At 37.6% G+C, this 23208-nt stretch overlaps 1 protein-coding gene across 2 annotated transcripts in view; it reads left to right on the forward strand.

Annotated features, from left to right (window-relative positions):
• The window catches only part of prtgb (protogenin homolog b (Gallus gallus)), a 24917-nt gene extending 3191 nt beyond the window's left edge, over positions 1-21726 (forward strand). Inside the window, exons 3-19 of one of the 2 annotated variants that reach the window (XM_017484989.3) lie at positions 1942-2086; positions 2288-2421; positions 3088-3384; positions 3506-3665; positions 4439-4686; positions 7164-7328; positions 7765-8079; positions 10319-10504; positions 13062-13157; positions 13956-14142; positions 14337-14464; positions 14655-14825; positions 15492-15674; positions 15945-16059; positions 16873-17014; positions 17242-17361; positions 18756-21726. In XM_017484989.3, coding sequence (XP_017340478.1) covers positions 1942-2086; positions 2288-2421; positions 3088-3384; positions 3506-3665; positions 4439-4686; positions 7164-7328; positions 7765-8079; positions 10319-10504; positions 13062-13157; positions 13956-14142; positions 14337-14464; positions 14655-14825; positions 15492-15674; positions 15945-16059; positions 16873-17014; positions 17242-17361; positions 18756-19052 — 3089 coding nt within the window. In that variant the 3' untranslated portion in view covers positions 19053-21726. The remainder of the gene's footprint in view (positions 1-1941; positions 2087-2287; positions 2422-3087; positions 3385-3505; positions 3666-4438; positions 4687-7163; positions 7329-7764; positions 8080-10318; positions 10505-13061; positions 13158-13955; positions 14143-14336; positions 14465-14654; positions 14826-15491; positions 15675-15944; positions 16060-16872; positions 17015-17241; positions 17362-18755) is intronic. The other variant, XM_017484990.3, reaches the window with a different exon arrangement.
• Positions 21727-23208: the final 1482 nt, after the last annotated feature.

Below are 23208 nucleotides of genomic sequence, written 5' to 3' on the forward strand. Positions count from 1 at the left end.
AAACTCCACAATATTCGCAGATTTTCCGCAGATTTGGGCCAAGACACATCATGTGACGTCATCACGATGCGGCATGTGACATCTCGACGTGCGTTCAGCCACAGCCCCGTTCGATTCACTTGAATCGAACATGAGTACAGCTAAAAGGTCTCATTTCCCAACAAACATCACTGCGAAAGACCGTTCCACGAAGAACAATTTTGTGCAACTGCAATTTCGCCAATTTAAGTTGTTTTCTGCAAAAAAGCACAAAAAAACTTTGCATATTTAAAAAAAAAAAAAAAAAAAAAAACGCAACAAAATCACGCAATTTTGGCCACAACAATCACAAACAAAATCCCCGAAAACCTGTATGGACTGGTTTATACACACATGCACGGAAGCCTGCTTAAAGACTGATGAGTAACATTGGGGACATCCCTTTATTATATAAAGCCTCTGTTTGATTGGGGTTTCACCTCCAAATGTACGAAAATTAATTTCAATTTCAGCTAATAGGTTCAAATATTGTGTTAAATAGGTCTTCTAAAGTTAACATCAGGGTTATGGATTAACTTCCTGATATTTTTTTTTTTTTTTTTTTGGAAGATTTTGAGAATAAACTACTGCATTTTTGTCTTTGTTAACAGCAACAGCTGTGTAACTAAAGTAGCTGATCCTGAGCAAGGATAAAATCTCTTTTATCCCAACGATGAATGCCCGTAGAATAACAAAAATGTTCACCCCAAAGAATTCACAGATCAGATAAATCTAATGAGGAGATGGTGCTCTGCAGGCCCTTGACTTGCTGAACCTGGAACAGGTCAAGTTAAGAACCAAAGCAAAGGCTAGTTGATTTCTAAGTGTGATAGCACGTATGGAGTGGAGCATTGGATTATTTGAATGCTTCTTAGCTGTAATCAAGCAGCGCATGTAAACAAAGGCTGTTTTAATTTCCTGCTGTCTTCCAGCATGATTTACAAGGGTGGATTTTTACATCCGAAGATGAACATTCATTGATTTCCTTTAACATCGTTTACTTGGAGAGGGGGAGCGAGAGAAATGGAGGAGGTGGTGGTGGTGTTGGGATGGTGTTGAGGAGTTAGTGTTGGGAGTGAGAAAAAGAAAACAATGGCAAAGCTGTTAAATTAACTAGCACTACAAAATGACAGTGTCAGTATCCTTAAAGCATCAAAAGTTACTCGTATGAGTTGTACACACAATATTTCAGATCGTCAAAAAATACTTATTGGTTATTATTATAGACTCGAGTTTGAATTCAAATGACCATCGTCTACAATATTTTACTGTATTAAACAATATGTCATTATTTGAATCCTTCTCTCAATCCACATAACGGTGCTTAAATATTACTGTGTGTAATAATGAGATCCTGCTACCCAGGGCTCTGTTTTTATGCATCGACTCTCCCAATGAATAGGACGATTCATTTGAGTCAGTATTCTGAATGAATCGACTCTGAGTGAACAGGACAGTTATTGATTAATAATGATCCATGAATAGCCATCCTTCACTGCCACTGGTGCATTGATCTATTGATCAGAGAGGTATTAAATGTCGTTTTCATTTCAGGCTGCCCACTTTGATTTAAGTGTTTTATGTCATGCTGGGAGAGAATTACATTTGTTTGCACATGCTTTATGTACATTCGCTGATACAAAATATTTATATTTAGATCATGTTTAACCCTTAAACACAAACGTACACAGACTCCTTACTCTCATAACTATATATCTTTCTTATTAGTTTTAGTCAATAATTAATATTTATTTCTGAATAATGAGCTAATGGATTGACATTTGATAAAATCACGTGTGATAATTAAACTTGACATCATGTACACACAAATTTTCATGTCAGTTTGTGTGTTCCAAATGTATCATGAAGCTCTGGAGCAGTGATCTTAAACTGCAGTCTCTTTCTCTCTGTCTCTTTTTTCAGGTATCTCATCCTTTGTGAACCAACCCTCTCCTGTAGTAGTTAACGAGGGTTCTGTAGCTAGGTTTGTCTGCAGTGTCAATGCCAATCCACCAGCCATAATCACGTGGGAAGTCAACCAGAAAGCTCTGCCTCTGGAAACAGCGAGGTACAGAGCCTCCCACTCAGTCCTGAAATTGTTTTGTGTGAAGCATCACTTTAATATAGAAATATTTCCATCCAAGGATTATTGGATTTCACTTTATGCAGATAAACAGCCAGTCAGTTGTGTTATGTAACCGCATGGATAAATGGCAAAGGCTGTTTTTAGAGTTCAATAATAAATGTCATTTTGTTGTTGTATCTCTAGAATCGCTGTATTGCCAAATGGAGTTTTGCAGATCCATGAGGTAAAACTGGAGGATGCTGGGTTTTACCGCTGTGTCGCCACCAACACTGCCAGTCAGCTAAGAAGCAGGGAGGCCATGCTTACCGTCAACTCAGGTGTGTGTGTGTGTGTGTGTGTGTGTGTGTGTGTGTGTGTGTGTGTGTGTGTGTGTGAACTGCAGCCAAGGCAATCTTACTTTGTAACAGGGCTGCAACTAAAGATTATTTTAATAATCGATTAATCTGACTTTATGTAAAATGGAAATACTGGCGTGAATTTCTAACATTTACAGATAAGGAAATAAACGTAAAAATGTCATTTCTGTGCTGAAGAAAACGTATCTGGAACACAAACATCACACGCATCTGTCGAAGCATCTGACATGACAAGCCACGTTAATACACTTACGAGTTTATTTGAAGCGCTTAATATAAAACACTCTCATGTTTTGGATTACCCGGATTGTGCACTTTTCCCGCAGCAACTCACTCTGTGACTTCCGCTGTTTTCCAGATGTGTTTTATTCATAGAAATGCGTTTTTCACTGTCGTGAAGGGATGTCACTGATGGGGGGGGGGGTGTACACTGTAACGTCACAGACCCAACTAATCAATAATGAAATTCGTTGTCGATGATTTTAATTATCAATTATTATCGATTATTTTATCGATTAGTTGTTGCAGCCCACCTTCGGAATGCCTGAAAGACAGACAAAGAAAGACTGACGCATTAAAACAACTGATTAATGCTCCTGCCGTTAAAACCAACTCTTTCTCTTTTAGTACCTGGAGCCAGACCACTCATGAAGCCCCAGATCATTGCAGGGCCCCAGAACATCAGTGCCACTCTGCACCAGACTGTTGTTCTTGAGTGTGTAGCAGAGGGCAACCCTCGCCCCCTGGTGTCTTGGAGCAGGGCCGACTCTAAGCCCATAGATGTGTTTGGGGTCAAAGTGTTGGGAAATGGGAACCTTGTAATCTCCAGTGTAAAAACCCATCACAGTGGAGTTTACCTGTGTAGAGCAACAACACCACGCACACGTAACTTCACCATCGCAGCTGCAAACCTCACTGTGCTCGGTGAGGAGATTGTTTTCTCAAATGGGACTACTATTGTTCAGTATTTACTCTTTTTATTGTTATGAAAGATCAGAAAGTTATGTCTGTCTCACTCTGAACAAATCTGAATCTCATTTCACAGTGCCTCCATCAATGGTAGAGAAGCCAGAGAGTCAGACTCGGCCTAGAGCAGGCACGGCTCGCTTTAACTGTCAGGCAGAGGGTGTGCCAGCTCCCCGTGTCAAGTGGCTGAAGAATGGAGAAGTGATTCACTCCAATGGCAGAATTAAAATGTACAACAGGTAGGCCACCTGCATTCAGGTGAAAATGATGTTAATATGATGATAATAATGACATGTATTGGGCCACAACTACTTGAGGCTTGGACCATCTTAATTCATACAGTCCATCTTGTAACTGGGTTTATAAAACCCGACTTTATATGTCCTCATGAAGTTCTCCTGAAGTCAATGATCCTTGACTCGTATAAGAAGAAACATAATGACTAGAGATGCACCGATTTACCGATTATCGGCCGATTAAGGCTATTTTTCTCGCCATCTGCTATCGGTAGAGTAGTATATTTCATATCCAGTTAATGTTAATATATAAAAAAGCTTATATATTACCAGTTTGATGTTCAATGATGAAGTAGAAATGCTTTTGTTTGTGGTGAGTGAATGTGAGATTAACAAGAGGATTTTTTAAAGTTCAGTCAATTAATTCTGTTAATGAGTTAATAACATTCAATACGTTAATAAATCTTATTTTAATCTTCAGAATTGAGTTCATGTGTTAATGGTAATTAGAGTAATGTGTTTTCTGTTTATGAGACCAGTTACTGTGAAACAACTTCTTGAAATGGAGAGAATAAAGTTTTTATTTGCATTTCTTTCAGAATTGTGGAATTAATTATTATTCATTTAAAATAAGGCATAAAAGGCAGAACTATCGGTATCGGTTATCGTATCGGCCGATACCACTCTGAATAATCGGTTATCGATATCGGCGGAGAAATTTTGTATCGGTGCATCTCTAATAATGACCTAACGTTTTCTTCCTTATCTTTTTCCAGTAAATTGGTGATAACGCAGATCATTCCTGAGGACGATGCCATCTACCAGTGCCAGGCTGAGAACTCACAAGGCTCGGTTCTGTCCATGGCACGGCTGATTGTGGTCATGTCGGAGGATCGGCCCAGCGCGCCTCGAAACATTCATGCTGAGACCATCTCCAGCTCTGCCATCTTACTGGCCTGGGAGAGGCCTCAGTACAACGCAGATAAAGTCATTGCCTACTCGGTGCACTACATGAAGGCAGAAGGTACAGTAAGACTTAGTAAAGCCGAGGGAGGGGAAAAACAAAAAGAGAGCACCAGGGTTTTCTGTTATTGATTAATAAGAAATGATTAAAATGAGTTTTTACTAAAAACCAACCATTTTGTTGGGATCTAGGCTTATGTGATATTAATGATGTAATCGTCCCAACACAGTCTTACAGTTACCAATTGCACCAATTTGGCATGAAACATTTTGTTTTTCACTTTCACAAGCATATGTCATAAAACCATCTGTTGTTGCCAGTGAATATGGGGAAAAATGTGGCAGACCCTCAACCTCACACAATCTGTTTAGGAGGCTTGTGGCAGAACTTGGCACATGCAGGAAAATTTATTGAAAAACAAGAAAGAAGCTAGCTTTGTGCTTAATTTGTGAAACATGAGGCACAGAAAACCAAGAGACAGGTAATCCAGCAAGTGGACAGGAAGATAAAAAGGTCCTGATCCAAGTGCTTCACGTAATCCAGTAGTGTTAAATGCCGTCATATAGACTTAGGGCTAATAGTGTAGCTATAATAACTGTTGTATAATGAGGGACTGCAACCGTAAAATTTCAGTGATGCTGTGAGAGAACAGGAGGTGTACATTTTGCTCAGAACACTGGTTCTTATGGAAATACATTATGCCCTTTAAACAACATAATATGAATATAACAACACATATTTTCCCATATCAATGGAAAAAATACTATTTTAGCTTGCCTAATTATTCGGATTACTCCACAACATAGTCATGTAACTTGCAGTATTCTCCCAGTGTGATTTGCTCTGCTAGTCTGTGACACTGTTTCTCTTTATGGCAAAGGAAGGAATTTGTGAACATTGGGCCAAGAAGTTTAAAAAAAAAAAAAAAAGCCACCTCCCTTGCTTTTTAGCATCTTGTTCTGTCCTATCACTTTTGCTTACTACTTTAAGAAATGCAAACAAATCAGTTGTGTTTTCTCTCCATATCCATGATGTGAGCGATAACGAGAGTATTCTATGATTACTCGTTACCAATTGGTCATCGTGGAAACGACTGTATTTTTGGAAGGAAGGTGACACAAGAAAATGATCAATCAGCAATATTTTTATTATTATTGCTTGATTTAATTTTATTTTCATTAGGTGCCTGGTAAATACCGGCTGCTTTAATGTCAAAACATGTATTGGAATAGTCAGTTTTACTGCATTTTTATCATCATCAATGCAGTTTTCTTGTGTTTGTGCACTGCTATAAGCATTTATATATAATGCAGTGGATCATGGAGATCTACTTTCCTGAAGACTTTAGCTCCAACCATAATCGTGTCCACCTGACCATCTAATCATTGCCTTAAGAAGTTCTTGATCAACTAACAGAGGTGTGTTAGATTTTGTTTGGAGATGAAACCAACAGGAAGGTAAGTTTAAAGGAAGAGAGTTGGTGACCACTGGTGTAATGGCACTTTATAGTGCAACTTTTATGTGAATTGTTGTGGGTCAGGTTTTAACTAGATGACTACAAGGATTTTTAAATGTAATTTGTGATCATGGTAAGATAAAGATCATTACAACGTCTATCTGGATCCCAGTTTTACTATAACATTGTGTCACTACTGTAACATCACTACTGTTAGCACCCAAAAGCCCTGCCTACTGTTTAGCAGAGACGTATATTCATATATATCCATAGATATCTACTCTTAATCACTAGAGGTTTCACTAAAAATGTTCAACTTTGGCTGTGCTCTGGAACAATAATAGTTCAGATGTCAGGTGCGGCTATAGTCGAATGTTCATGTACACTTTTTTTGTGATTTCTCAGCCAGATTGCAAAAAAGTGATGCTGTCCAGGATGACTAAGGAATACAAAATCTGGTAGTTTTTTTTTTTTTTTTTTTTTTTTTTTTTTTTTTTTGAGTGCCCTAAAGTGGAAGAGTAATAAGGTTTGTAAATCCCAGTGATGTGCAGTATTAGCCATCTGTTGTTACCATACAACAGCGAGGTCAGGGCAGGATAAAGGGGCAGATCAGCTATTGTCCACTCTTGGGGACTAAGCTCCAGTTACTCTTAAAGGCACAGTTCACATTTGTGCCTTCTTTTCCCCGAGCGTTCTGGTTTTATGTCTCGATAAGAGCGTATTTCAAAATATCTTCATCACATTAGCTAATTAAGAATTTTGGAATTTAAAGTTGAACTTCAATTTGAATTATGTCCCTTTTCCAAATGATGCTTTATCAAGTTTGCTTATGGAGAAGTCCTGGAGGCAGGCATGGGTTGTATTTTAAGTAGACTGTTCTACTGTTAAGTATTAGCAAAGACAGTATTGCTTTCATAGACTCTCCAGTACAAAAGGTTTCCTTGCACCTTGTGTATTTCTCCATAATAAATGTAGCTGTCATTACTTTACTCTTCGTGATCAGACGCTGATGAAACATCAGTTATCATTTCATTGATGTTTTTAAATGAATTATTATTGATTTGATTGCTTGTATCCACAGGTTTGAACAATGAAGAGTACCAAGCAGTGATTGGAAATGACACAACTAGCCACATTGTGGATGATCTGGAGCCGGCATGTAACTACACGTTTTATATAGTGGCCTACATGCCCATGGGAGCCAGCCGTATGTCTGAGCAAGTTACGCGACACACACTGGAGGATGGTGAGTTCGGCACAGTGGGCAGTCAGTATAAAGTTATTGAGTTTTATAGTCTTTATTATAGGACAGATATGTACTGATGGTGTGTCTGTTGCAGTGCTGCCAAGTGTTTTTCTTTTTGGGATCCCAACATTGCACAGTTTTATCTTTTCCTTCTTTCACACATTCAGTTTAACTCATGATGTTCCCGGTAGACTAATGATTTTAGTCAGCTGATTTCACTGTGTATTGCTTGGGATCCATAGCACTGGAGTAAAGAAATACATTGTGGTATCACTGTATGTTTGGTGCATCTTGGTTTAGCAAACACATTAACCTATTTCGTATGCTTTTGTTTAAATTAAGGGATTTTATTCTTCTTGTGAACTCTTTTTATTTTTGTCAGTTACAAATCAGCTCATACTCATAAATGTACTGTACTTTGCCTCTACTCTCCCAGTGCCTGTTCGTACCCCTGAGCTAAGCCTTACCAGCCGCAGTCCTACTGACATTCTGGTGTCCTGGCAGCCTCTCACTGCCAAGCTAAGTCGTGGACGTGTCTCTGCCTACCGCCTGTCTTTCCGCACTGCTGCTGATGAACAGGTGAGCACGGTAGAGCTGCCTGTAAACGGTGGGAACTCTACCCAGTACCTGCTCCAGGACCTGCAGCCTGACACCATCTACTTGCTGCGTATCGAGGTGTCTACCCGCGTGGGCTGGAGCCAGCCGTCGGCCTGGAGCTCTCACCGCACACCCAAAACCTCCAAAGCCACAGGTGAGGGCATACATACTCGATAATGCTTGTTAACAACAAAGAATATATAAATGTAGATATGTTTTCCAGAAAAACAAACAGCCTGAAATTTAGTTTATAGCAAAGCCAAAACCCGCAGTGCCCCTGGCAAGAGCACAGATTCAAACATACAACTGTCCTTTCTTATGTAACTACAAATGGTGACATACAGTATTGTTCCAAGGTTTAAGGCACCTGGAAGAAAAATCTATAAAATAAAGATGCTTTCAAAAAAGAATGAAAATGTCAAAATCTTTACCATAAATCAGGTTAACAGTTTAAAAAAAAATTAAAATTTTTTTTTTTTTTTTAAATAAATAAATTGAATAAATATTTGGTGTGAAAGAACTCCCTTCAATTATTGTAGGTTTACTCTTTTCAAAGAAATTGTCTGGTAGGTTTTCCCAAAAATCTTGAAGAACTTGCCACAGTTGTTCTGCCGAACAGGCTCAATGATGTTTTTATCTGGAAAGTGGACTCTGTTCATATACTCTTCTTTAACAAAAACATGTATATCTAACATTTACTTATTTTTTAAACTGATTGTTTGGATATTTGGCCATTTTTACTGACACACTGATACAGAAGACATTTAATTTCTAAAAAGAAATTCTAAAAACAGTTAGGGTGCCTGATTTATTAGTGATTTATACATTAGTAAGAATGTTGACCTTTTTTTTCTATTCTTTTCCTTTTTTTGCTTAACTCTATAATGTTAAGTCTCAGTTTGACCCATTTCCACATTTGCGATACTGGTTAATCTCTCTCTTCTCTTTGAAATGTTTTGACTTTCCTCACTAAGGATCATGAACTTATATGCAAATATTTCTTCTTATGGCTTGTCTACATGCCATAATAAAGGTTTACTGTTTTAAGCTGTTCTCTGCTGTTTTTGTGTGTATTTAACCTGTGGAAGTCATTTTGACCCATCACATAATGGATGTAACTTTTTTCCCCAACATAACAGGAGGGTTCAACTGTTTTCTACAAAAAACTGTCTACATTTTTATTTTTAGGCTTTTTCATTATGATCCTGAAGTAACTTGTAGAATAGTTATTTGCAAATCGACATTGTTAAAGCATTAGGTTTGTTGCTCAGTGACCTCTGATCTGGTCTGTCAGTGAAGAGCTGAGGGCCAGCTCAGTCACGGGTCATAAAGAAAAATGCCCCAGGCTGTGTATGGTCTTGGAGAAGAATAGGGCCATTTCAGAGGCAGGGGTGATGAGCAGCAAAAAAAAAAAAAAAAAAAAAAAAAGGAGGGGCCTGAGTGCATTTACTTATCTCCATATTCGACAGGCAGAAGTTGGTTATTTTTGTTAGATTGGGTGCAGAGCTCCTGATGGTTGTCTATGGTTGCAGTTGATTTATATGAAATGTGTTCATGAGCACTTCTAGTTATGTTAAGGGACTTTAAATACAGGCGGAGTGGTGTTGCATTGTGACTTACTGTTGTTTTAATGAAGCAAAAAGATCTAAGTGATAACATTCTCTTTACCCATATACAGAAGCTGTTCTCTACTCTAGTCCTGTGAAGTTTTGAGATTTGAATAAAGCTCTTTGATCAGTTCATTTAGCATGTTGGGAGAAGCAGAAAACTAAAGAGTGCACGGCTGTGGGTTTTCAATTGGAGAGTCCCTTCTTTACAGAATGCTGATTATGGGATTAAATCAAATGAAACATTAAACATAACTGCTGCATTATTTTGTCTGTTGCGTTACTGTACTCGCTTTGTTCAAACATCGAACATATACTAAAGATTTCATGATGTTTAAATTAGAAGTTAATCAGTGCTTGACTGGGTGAGATGTTTAATTGAAACTTTTACAGTTGAATCATTTGCCTTTAACATTAACATTTGCCATAACACCTTTAACACTCTTTGTCAAGTATTAGAAGCAGCCATGAGGTACACTATAGGCTGGTAGATTTTGCATACAAGTGTAACCATGCCAGCTGTATGTCAGAGATGTTATACATGATTTGCAAATTTGTAGAGCTATGTCACCTTATTTAGTTCTCTTCTTCATTTAGCAGTATTTCTGTCTATAATGCACATTTCCATGTTTAATACAATGTGTATAGTATGTTTCAGTTAAATTGCACTTTAGCTCATCATATTGTAGTGGATATACAGTAATAACATGCACTTTTTTACATACAGGCGGGAAGGATTAATTGTCCGCTTACTATGTCGACCTCTCTCCCTTTTTGTATCTGCAGTACCCTCTGCCCCTAATCTGGAGTTAGAGCCCTTTAACTGCACTTCAGTTACTGTACGCTGGCATCCTGCACCCAGTGATGTTGTCGTTCAGGGTTACAAACTTTCCTGGCATCCTGATGGCCAATCAGAGAGCTCAACTGTTCAGCTCCGCCCTCTGGACTACCAACATACTATTGCAGCACTTGGTGAGTGTTTCAGGTTATACAGAGATATAACTGATGTCCACTATATCCTCTTGCCAAATTGCACGATAGACCTAGTTTACAATATTTAGATGTGGTTCAATAGTACCAGTGCTATTACCATGTTGTACATTATATTTCTATACAGTTTGTGGTTGATTCAACAAAAATATATGCAGCCTCCACTTATGCTTCACATATTTTATAGTGGTTATTGTTAGACACCTTTTTTTTTTTTTTTTTTTTTTTTTTTTTTTTTTTTTTTTTTAATATAAACAAATGAGCATTCTCTATTTTCCTCCTGATCAATACTTGCCATTGGGTCCGTTCTGCTTTTTGCACACTCCCTCTAATCAGCCTGCTTCTGGCTTTGTGTGAGTCGCTTACCCTCTCTTAGTGTCAAAGGTTAAAGTCCAGATGTGTCTTCCCTCGTTTTCCCATCCTTGTTCCTTGCCCTATCATGGCTGTCTATTGTGTAAGGGTGCTGGGTGTAGCAGAAGCCTGTGAGACCTCCCTCCCTCTCCAGCTGGACACTAAGGCTCACACAAAGGCCTGGGGACTGGGTCAGAGATGGACAGACAAAGCACGGTGACAGGAGCATGGAACTTGGAGGGCATAGCTTCAAATTCAAATTTCAAATCATGACAAATTTGCCTCGACCATGAGGAGAATTGAAGGAATCCTAATCTAACAAAATAGATACTTATCGCAAAAAGAAAACATTTCTAGAATATATTCTTGGGCAATAATTTGTTTTAAAATTTCCTATGAGCTTTGAGATATGTAGTTTGATGGAAGTAGTAGTCTTCCATTCCGTCTGTTACTTTCATATTTGTATCTTGTTGAAGACATACAGTTATCCTAAAAAGCAGTTACCCTAACTCTGTGTTCATGCCCATGAACATGAAATTTCATCTCCGGCTGACATCTTGACCTAAGGTCCTAAGCCCTGTATCCCAGGAGACGCGCCATCCCAGCAGCTGAAATGTGCTTACGATAGTGGCCCATGACCTCTCACGTTTGCCCCGAAAGTCTCTCAGGCCTCTATACTACACACACTGAGGAAGACTCCTCCCTATGACCTGCAGCAAAAGATGGCCGTTTTTCCACAGTATGATTGCCCGATTCCAAAAATTCTGAATCCCACCCCTGGAATATGCCTGTTTTAATCGGAACTTTGTTCCATGTAAACACCTTATTCCGAAAATCCACTAAAAGAAGATATATGCGTGTGCTCAGTCTGCAAGGAATTGTGGGTGCTAACAGATACTTAGTTGTATGCTAGGTATTTAGGAATAGCAACTCAGTCATACCGTTCTTACAACAACCATGTATACAGGAATATTCCGATGCCTCTACGCATATAAACATCATATTCGGAATATGGCTGCAACCCGAATATAGACCTTAAACGGAATTTGATACGCATGTAAACGTAATCAATGACCGATATCAGTAAATAACATTAACATTCAAACTAAATTAATTTCTTTGCAAAACCTGATTTGGAAGCAAGTGAGGGTCAGATCAAGGATAAAGCATCATACAGAAGCCATGCAACAATGGAGAGTTAAGCTGCAGTGGCAGCCTGGTGGTGCAAAGATGATTTGCAATCTCAACCTTTGGATCCGTTCTACAGAAACAACACTAGCTCAGATACATTAAGAATGCATCGATATTAGTAAGTAAAATACGTGAGGACTATATAAACATCATATATATAATTTGGAGGTAAAACGATATACTGTACAGTTATGGTTAGATGGAAACTTGTTTAAAAAATACTTGCCGTTGTATTGCATTAAGCTTCTTTTACAAATCTGGATTGCTTTCTTGATTTGTGATAGTTATTTGACCTTGTCAGTAACAGTCACTCCTATTTTAATTTCAGAAATTATCACTGGTTGCAAGTGTATTTGGGCCAGTAAAGAAGAAAAGCATATGATAAGGATACGAGCAGTTGCTAATGTTGCAGATCAGATCTATCTGCTTGTGGCTGTGTTTTGCATGGTCAGAATTTTCTTTGCTGCCAGCACTGACCAGAGCACTGCTGACTGCTAATTATTGTCACATTGACCTGTTGTTAGAGAGTGGACATAGACAAAAGAGTAGGATTGGCCACTGCAGAACCAACACAATGACTGTCAACTTAATATCCACCATTTATTGTGTTGTACTAAGACCCCCCCCCCCCCCCCCCCCCCAACATTCAGTCAGGGAAATGATAAAGCACACATTCTCATTGATGAGTGGGTGGATGAGTGCCGCCTTACAGCTCCAAGGTTGGTTTGATCCAGAGCTCAGGTCACTGTCTTCACATGTTCTCCTCATGGTTTCCTCCCATCTCCAGTTTCCTCTCAGCACCAAAAAACATGCAGTAGGTAAATTTCTTTGACCAAATTACCCCCAGGTGTGAACGAGTCTGTGAACAAGTCTGTGAACAAGTGTGTGAATGAGTGTGCATGGAGTAAGATGGACTGGCCAAAAGCAGTTACTCAAGACGAATAAATGTTGACTCATGACCTCATAATGTTTCTCATGATGCTTGTGTTTCTGACAGATCCAAGGAGAAAATATCATGTGAAGCTTCTGGCTTTCAGTGATCAAGGTGATGGCTATCAGGCACATCAGATTGTCAGCACTACTGGCTGTCCTTGTAAGTGTACCTGGACAATAAGTGTACAATGATAAATTGTCTCAAATGCACAATCAGATAAGAACATGTTCAGAATTTATTATAAATGATTAGTTTCTAGTAAACATTGTTCTTCTTCTTATGATTGGTCTTTCTTAAATGGTGAATGTTTTTTTTTTTGTTTTTTTTAGATGACTTTGAATAATTATTTTGAGCTGTTTATTAGAGGTTGACCGATAGTGGATTTTACAGATATTGATAACTAAGTTGTGGCGGTACCTACCTGCTGATAACCGATTAATCAACTGATAGTTTTTAAAATGAATACAGAATGAAAAAATAACACTCACAGTAAAATATTGCTGAACTTTATTACTGAAAATAAACAGTATCGACTGTACCATGAAAATGTACTGTACTTTTTAAAATGAAATCAATATTAATATATATTAACTCTTAATAAATATTAAAGTAAATAAAAGACAGACATCCAAGCTGAACCAAAAAGCAGCACACCAAATAACAAATGAAAATAGAGATGTCCAAAATGAATTAAAAAAGCACTTCAAATAACTCAACAAAATTTGTCAGTGATAGTTTTATTTCGCCTCTAGAGGCCGCTCTCGGACTGTATTAATGACAGCGGATCCTTCTCAGCCGCTCCGCAACAGACACAACCAGGAAAAGCTATCATTGTGGCTTTTTGGCAAAACCAATCAATCGGTCGACCTCTGTAGTTTATCAAACTGCTTACAGTGCTTCAGCTTGCTAACAAAACTGCCTTCATTCATCTTTTTACATTCTTCCTTTTACATTCAGCTGCTCCAAACAGGAGGTTGGCCACACTACCTTCTCCGGACCACGTCCATGGTCAGACCAACAGCTCCTCATCCGTCAGCCTCAGCTGGGGCCGACCTGCCTTCAGTTCTGGAAAACCAGTCAGCTATTCTGTTCGCTATGGCCCTGTGGCTGTGTACAACGCTTCGGCTGTACGCTATCTCCAAACGTGAGTCTATCAGCTATGTTTTTTTTAAACGTAAGAAATAAGGCTGAAATACAGTGTCGCGAATAAACAATTCATGTATTTGCTTCTTATATTATACCTCTCCTTATTTCCTTATGTGTGGTAGATATGCAATGCAATACCATTATCTAAATGTTAAACGCGATTAATAATGTTTCCTGTGTTTCTTTGTTTAGGAATGAACAGACAGTAATGGTGGACGGACTGAAGTCTAATACGCGGTATGAGTTTGTTGTACGTTTACACATGGATCACATGTCCAGCCCCTGGAGCTCGCCCATATATCTGAGAACTCTTCTGGAAGGTGATTAAAGAGCCCTTAAACACACTAATGTGCTTTATGCATCATACACAAAGAACCATGTAATTTAAGTGTAGTATTTACACTGAATACATATTCTTAGTGTGATATTTTAAATATTTTTCAATAGCATAACTAGAATTCATTACATTTTTCAAATAATAATTTTATTGTAAACTCTGGTGTATTTCAGCTCCATCATCTCCTCCTCTGGGGGTGAGAGTAACTCTGATAGAGGAAGACACAGCATTGGTGTCCTGGAGGGAACCAGAACAGCCCAACCTGACTGTGAGCCACTACACCATTCTCTATGCCCCACAGCGAGCATGGTTAGCTGGAGACTGGCAGGTCCTCCAGAGAGAAGGTATGCACAAGACAAAAGTAAGGCCATGCTACTAGATAAACTGCGGTCAGTTAACATTTTCATGTAATGTTCTAGTGCAGGGGTGTCCAAAACTTTTCCAACAGGATCCAAATTTGACCACGTTAAAATACCAGAGGCCCAATCACCAAGATATTACTTATGAGTTATGCAAAATAATAAATATGTACAATATGAAAATATGTATGTGTTTATCATATTGCTGTGGCAAAGGAAAAAGTATTCTTGTTTCCAGCTCTTTTGAAATCATCTCTTCTGGCTGTTAACTTGTCTGTAGCCATGACTAAATATCATTCAGTAATGTCGTGCAGGTGTAGTCAGAGGATATAAAGGCTCTTGCAATTTAGCTAGCTGTGTTAATACAGACCGCTGCCACTGTCGGGTGAAAGGAAAAATTACAACCTGTTGGCCAGCGGGCCAGCTATATTACATTCTAAGAGAGAAGTCACGGGCCAGTTAACATTTGACTGCGGACTGCATTTGACAATGGGGCTGGACTTTGGGGCCGCTCCTCTGTTCTAGCGGATTCGTTCATTGCATGAATCGTGTAGGATACAGACGTATAGCTATACAGATTTTTTTCCCCCCAGTTTTTAAGGAAAAACATTCTGTCTATGCTCGTCTGATGAATCACGTTGTACTTTCCAGGAAGCAGTACTATGGCTCTGTTAGAGAAGCTGGAGCCTGGTAATGTTTACCTGGTGAAGATCTCAGCTTCAAACCAAGCAGGTGATGGCCCGTTCTCCATCACTGTGGAACTTCCTGTGCTGAGGGGGAAAACTCACCCAGGCAAAAATCCTCGCCATACCTACAGCCAGACTAAGACTATAGGTAAACCCGTCTCTCTCTCTCTCTCTCTCTCTCTCTCTCTCTCACACTCTCTCTCTCTCTCTCTCTCTCTCTCTCTCTCTCTCTCTCTCTCTCTCTCTCTCTCTCTGAATCCATCTTATTTTGTAAAAAAATTATAAATGCATTGTTTTATAACTATTGTGCAGATGGCTATTACTTACTTCTGTTGATGTATTGCTTCTCACTGTTAACAAATGCAATCTGGAATAAGATATGATGCAATTACATTTATCTGGGAATTTTATTTTCCAGGTGGTCCCTATCATTTTGATGAGAAATCTATGACTGGCATTATGATCGGTGTGTGTATAGCATTGGCCTGCATCATTACCTGTATCTTCATCCTCATCACTAAAAGCAAAACAAGGTATGTATATTCTATGGACACTACCAGTCAATTTAATTTTAATTCAAAACTACATGTTTTAATTTAAATATTTTACAAAAGGCTATATTTTGTATACAGGTGCATTAACTTCATTATTTACATCTTTCTCGGCAAGAAATTTCAATCATAAAGTACAACGTCTCGATAAATCTTTAAGAGGTCTTTAAAAAAAAAAATATATATATATATATATATATATATATATATATATATATATATATATATATATTAATTTGTATGATTTTTATGAATAAAATATTTTATATTTATTATTATTTTAATTGTATTTATTTTTCATTTAGACAATGAAAAAATATGTATATTTATTATATTGTAAAGATTTATCGAGACGTTGTACTTTATGGTTGAAATTTGTTGCTGAGAAAGATGTAAATAATGAAGTTAATGCACCTGTATACAAAATATAGCCTTTTGTAAAATATTTTAATTAAAACAAGTAGTTTTTCATTAAAAAATAAATTGTTCCGCTAAGTAGTTTTCCTGTATAACTTCGGAGAAGCAGCTAAGTGCTCGACCTATTTTAAGAACTTTAAGAAAATAAAGTAGTTGGGTTCCTTCACCAGGAATACTGTTAAGAATCTAAAATATATATTTAAAAGTTGCTTTCTTAATCTCTGCATGCAGTAATTGCATATAGCTGAAAATAGTAAAAATGAAGAAAATCCTTCTATGAGCAGGGGTGCCCAAACTTTTTACTGCTAGTGTATTGTATACACACATTTTGTGCAATGATGCACAGAACTCATTGTGTGTCATTTCTTTTTCTCTCAGTAGAAAATCTTCATCCTCAAAGCTGAATGGACAAATGAGTGCTGAGATTATTCATAATGGTGTGCCACAGGCCAATCACCTTCACATAGAGAACGCTGAGGTTTTGGTACCGATGATGGGAAATCACTATGTTGACACCAAGGTGAGATCACCTCTTACAAGGTTTCTTTTATTCTTTGGTTTAGTGACAATAGTCCTAAATGTGGTTTGGTAAATGGATGGTGTGTGCATGTGTGTGTGTGTGTGTGTGTATATATATATATATATATATATATATATATATATATATATATATATATATATATATATATATATATATATATATATATATGTATATATGTATATGTATGTGCGTGTGTATATATTCAGGGTGGACCAGCTTTGATGATAAATCATGACGGACCCATCATCAGTATCAGTCAGGACACACAGAACAGGAAGTGGAACATTTTCAGACGTGCAGAAAAACACACTCCGAAAAATATCCAGGTAATTTCAGACTGAGGACGTTGGGTGTGTAATCTCATGTTGCACAACATTAGACTCCCATTTTAAGTCCTAGTTTGTCACAACTAGCTTGAACATCTTATTTATTTATTTATTTATTTGTCATGTATAAGTGTGTATCTCTTTAAGGTTCTCTTTAACTGTCATTATTTAACATATTAGTGAACATGAACAAAGCATGAACCTCAGCATTACTACACCAGCATGAATAACATAAAAAAAAATAACTAACACTTACATGAATTGACTTTATTAAATAATAACCCAAATAAGCAATATCAACTCATGCATTAACCAATGCTAAAAATAAATAAATAAAGTTTTAAAATTAAAAACACAATAACCAACATGAACAACACCTTAATTAACATGTTTTGGTACTGATCCTGAAGAGCACACAGAGTTCAGTAACTTACAAACATTTATCAACATACTGTAGTTTAATCTTTACTCATTTACTCTGCATTTTTTAAGTCAAGGATGGAATAAACATTAGTCCTGACTTGAATAAACATTAGTCTTAATTTGTTGGGATTGTTTATGGTTTGTTAATGTTAGCTAATGCAGTAAATAATGTTAGTTTACATTTAATGGCATTTGTTAGATGTCCTTATCCAGAGTGAAGTAAAAGGACATTACATTTTGTCTTTAGCTTTTTTTATTTTATTTTTTTGAGCAGTTGAGGGTTAAGGGCTGATATCAAGGACCGAGCAATGGCATCCTGGCATTGTTAGGATTTTAACTCATGACCTTCCAATCAGTAGTCCAATGACCTTTGGTTAAGGAATCCTTAAAATTGTTACCTAAAAAGTGTTAATAGCCAGTCCCTCCAGGATTTCATGATTTTGACATCGAGCAATTAATGCAAAATCAAGAAAACGTCGCAGTATTCTGAGGAGCTTGCAAATTTTCTAAATTACTGCAGAATTTCCACAGATTTGGGCCAAGACGTGTCCTGTGACGTCATCCCCACACCCATTCAGTCAAAGCTCTCTTCGAGTCGCGCGTGTCGAACATGAGTACGGCTAAAAGGTCTCCTTTACAAAACAAACATCACTGTGAAAGACAATTTCATGCGACTGCAATTTCGCCAATTCAAGTAGTTTTCCGGACCCAAAAAAAAAAAACTCTGCAAATTGCATCGCAAATTTTGAAAAATGCAGCAGTAAAATCAAGCATTTTAGGCCGCAATATTCATAAAAAAAAAAAACTCTGTAAATTCCTGTCGTGACTGACCAGGGTGGGTTTTTTTTTTTTCTCTTTCCCCAGTTGCCTTCATCTGAACACTGACAAACAGTTCTCTAGCAGTATTTATTACGAAAAGCAGTCCTCGAACTCTTCATCTGAAATTCAGTCGAACTTTCACTGTATTGCAGGTAGTAGAGCAAGGGTGTTTTTATGAGGTGGGGAAGATGGTGTTGCAGTACGAGCAGGAGCAGGGCGCCGCATCTCTCCAACACTCCTCCTTACAAGTCTTCTATCAACCACTCGGGGAGTCTGAGAGCTCTCAGACCAGCGAGGGCAGCGGAGAAACAGGAGATTCTGGAAACTTCTCTCAGGACGAGGCCGAACCGAACAGCTCAAACATCTGTGAGGAGAAAAGGAACAGCTCAGAAAATGTCGGAGACACATCAAACGTTGTTGTAAAAATCTGCCCACACGTTTCATCGTGAATCTACTTCGCTTTTTTACCTCACTGACTCCCAGCTGCCTTTCTCAAGCACAGATCCCAGCCAGTGATGCAGGTGAACCAGGTTTGCACTTTCTCCATCTCAGGTCAGGCTGCTCATCAGGAAACAGAGGAGCGATCTTTATGTGCCAAAGACCAGAGTCTTTCTCAATCATACGACAAAAATACGTTCAAATACTTTTACCAAACAAGCTCACTAACTTGTGCTGCACTGTCAGCTCAAAGGCACAAACACAGCCTCAACCTTAATGATGCCTTGAAAACTTTCTCCGATCTGTTTAAGAAGCCTTCAGACAACTTCAGAGGGCATTGGAGAGTTCTTTTGGAGCCTTCTGTAGGCTAATTAAACTTAACAAATGTACTTCCTACTATCTTTGTCTTCTTCTGTTTGCTCAGAAGAAAACATACCTCACCAAACGATGAATGTCTTTAGGCTGTAGAATGTTTTCATTGTTCGTAAATCCACATTGCTGTCTACCTACCTCAGTTTGGGTTTTAACACTTCTACTTACTGAGTGTCTGTGTTCTGCGTTATTTATTTTCATTTTTATTCTATGAAGCAGGTTAAAGTTCCTCAGGCTTTATGAAATTTTAACTGGAGCTGCTTAAGGGTGAACTTGCAGCAACGTCCTCCTGGACAGACTGCCAGAAGACCCGTAATACCTCACTCCAGCTTGTCTCTTCTTATCTGTATTTTATATTGCTCACTTTTTTCAGTACTACCTCGTCTAAACAGCAATTTTGATGTGTGAATTAATAGGGAAAATATTTTGTTACGTTTATGAAGTGTTGGACTTCTGTTTTTCTTAATGGATCATAAGTGTGGTCCATATTTGTTTTGTGGTACTTTATTTAAGATACGAAAGCTTTAATATTGTTGTTCCATTTTCTTCTGAATTCTTTGCGATGTCGAGATCGGTTCGGGAATTCATTTGTATATGTATGTTTTCCGTGGCAGGTTTTAGGTTTGGTATGCTTTTGTAATCCTTATTTCTTTATTTCTTATCTCTTGATTTCTTGGTGATAAGTAAGAAATAACCAAAAATTTGATGCACATACAGTATATATGTTTTGTGTGTATCAGACCTTGAAAGCTTTAAAACCCAATGGCCTTATGGTGCAGGGCCATTTTGCAATATATGAATATATAAAAGATACCTGATCCAAAGAATGAATGAGCGATTGCAGGAATGTTGTAGAACGATGCCAAAAAATACTGTTACTGCCAAAGATATATAATTATATTTGTGTATATTTTAAGTGCCACAAAGAATACAGTTTCATTGTCTTTAACTCATTTACCCAGTCAAAAAGTTAGCTTTAGCGTTTATCTGTTTGATGAGTGCAGTACTTTACTTTCTGACCTTACTTTTTAGATTGTAGATGACCAGCAGTGGTGACAGATGCTATTATCCAAAGAGTTGCTTACTTCTTTAATTGGGTTGGACACAAACATGCCGAATAACATTGCGATTATTAGTGTCTTCCTGATCCTGTGTGATTTTGAAATTACAGTAATCAAAAGTTTAAACACTCCTACTCGTGATGTCAGCTTTGTACTGTTCACTGTACAGCAGCTTCACGAGCAGCCACCTGAGAAGCTTTTCCAACAGTCTCTAGAACATTTCAGCACTTGTTGGCTGCTTCATTTCTAAAAAGTACTAAATGATATAGACAAATTTCAATCATACATTATTATTATTATTATTATTATTATTATTATTTTTATTTTTTTTAGAAATATAAATAAATATCGAGGTGTCATGGGTGTCCAAACTTTTGACTTGTACTGACTGTATGTTTGAGTGTGATAAATTCAGTATATGCCGTATCATGCTTATACTTGGTAACATTTGATTTCATAGGCTGCTACGATGTTTAATCAAACAGTTTTGGAGACGACCCTTTTGAGTGAGGTGCAACAAAATCACTTTTCTACATTTTTAATAGACAAATAATCTATACCAAAGAATGTTACGGTCACCCTAGTATACCGAGTAGTGCTTAATATACTTATTAAAAATGCATCTTGTTTTGACTACTGCAACATAAGTTAGAAAGTCCATTTCAGACAAAACTGCTATATTCAGCACGCCATGCTAAAAATGGAGATCTCTCTGAATGTGATTATAATACTGAATGGATTGGCTCAACGGGAAACACAAGGGGTTGTTGACTGTCCTGCTTTGTTTGGATTAGTATTTTATCTGTTCTTATTTAGACTTTTGTACATTATTTGTATGGGCCAGTCCTGACAAACCTACAGATCGACAAGGAAATACTATCGGCCCTTCATTCAATAACGATATTCTTTCTTCTGATGTGTTATATCCATAAATGTTGAATGAAATTGTTTTGTTTTTTGTTTGTTTGTTTTAAAACTTTGTTATAGATAAAAAAAAAAAAATTAAAAAAAAAAAAAGAGTATAATTTCTTTACTTTGAAGAGTTGTGTTCCGGTAATCTGTCACCGGGTTTTAAATGCAGTGTTTTGTCTTTATAGAAATACTGTAACTATCCCGTGTTTTTGTGTTTGATTTCCCCAAAGTGTTACCAGCACTCATTAACAAACAATATTGAAGTGATATGCTGCTTTAACATTTTTATACATGCCAAAGGTGGTCAGAACAATGCAGTTTAATAAATCTATTTCTGAAACATGGATGTGGATGTCTTCTGTATTTTGCTGTCGGTTTTGATTGATAGTTAAAATCTTATTGAGAGAGAGAGAGAGAGAGAGAGAGAGAGAGAATTTTTAAATGCTGGAACAAGGTTTGTTGAAATAAATATTACTTCAGTAACTGCAGATCAGGGGTGTCCAAGCTTATCTGGAAAGAGTGCAGGTTTTCATTCCAACCAAGCAGAAGCCACACCTGAGTCTGCTGAAAGCCAAGCTTGACTCATTAAACAGGTGGAATCAGGTGTGGCTCCTGCTTGATTGGAGTGAAAACCTGCACCCACATCGGCCCTTTGTGGGTCGGATTGGACACCCCTGCTGTAGATGAACACTGTTAAGACACTTAAAGAGCTACTCTTGGAGGGAAAAAAAAGGTATTGCTGAGCTTTGAAGCGTGTGTGAATACGATACCTAACAGAATGGCTGAAGTTGGGTCAATGTTGGCAAGGTAAAGGTGGCTGAAAGGTTGCCAGATGTTCGCACCCCATGGAATGACTGACTTTGGCCCAGTGTCAGTTTGCCACCTGGGTAGGATACATTCATCTGTCACCATACAGTTAAAGCACACAGTTAATTTAATCTTACAGACATGGTCACTTCAACAAGCTAGAAAAGCAACAACATACAGTATATGCAAATAACAGCATAAACTCAATCAGCATACAGGAAGTCATCTCTACCCACACATATTATTTAAAGTTCAGTATTAAACTGTATAAAAATGTAATTCTCTTCTTTATTTGGGACATACCACCAACAGAGTACCTTTTTTGTCCCGCCATAAATGTTCCAAGAATACATGCACAGAATATAAAAAATAATAGTTGTATAAAATTGTTCTATTTCAAAGTCCAAATAAATAGATGCTTTTAAGATTTCTAACAGAATGGCGAAGAGGAAAGAAGCTCAACATCTCAACTCTGTTTCTAACATTATAACCAAAAAACATGTTGATTTAAAGAACTTATTTATTTATTTGTTGTACAAATGTGTTTACCATGACGTTATAAGCGACACATGGTTCCAAATTTAGCATCCTTTACTGAATAATGGCTAAGATTACCAAGGATCTTCAACCCTATTACTAGCAACCCTGTAACAAACAAGTTGATTTTTGAAGACTTTGATGCGTCAGTGATACTCTGATGATGAAATGTCCCATTTGACATGGTGTACATCTACATGGCTTACATAGATTTGATCTATCTATCTGTCTGTCTGCCTGTCTATATGTCTATCTATCTATGTTTATCAACCTATCTAGCTATCTCTATCTATCTATGTATCTGTCTGTCTGTCTGTCTATCGGCACAAATGTTACAGGTGTGTAATCTAAAACATTTTTCTGCACATGCTCATATTATTTCGACCACTAGGGGCCGCTAGTGTGCACTTACAGCCTGAACAATTTATCTACACGATTAACTTGAAAGCTTCAGCGCTTCACAGAGCTTCATCTCTCA

Source organism: Ictalurus punctatus, chromosome 14, assembly GCF_001660625.3.
Source record: "Ictalurus punctatus breed USDA103 chromosome 14, Coco_2.0, whole genome shotgun sequence".
In the NCBI taxonomy this organism is placed as follows: domain Eukaryota; kingdom Metazoa; phylum Chordata; class Actinopteri; order Siluriformes; family Ictaluridae; genus Ictalurus; species Ictalurus punctatus.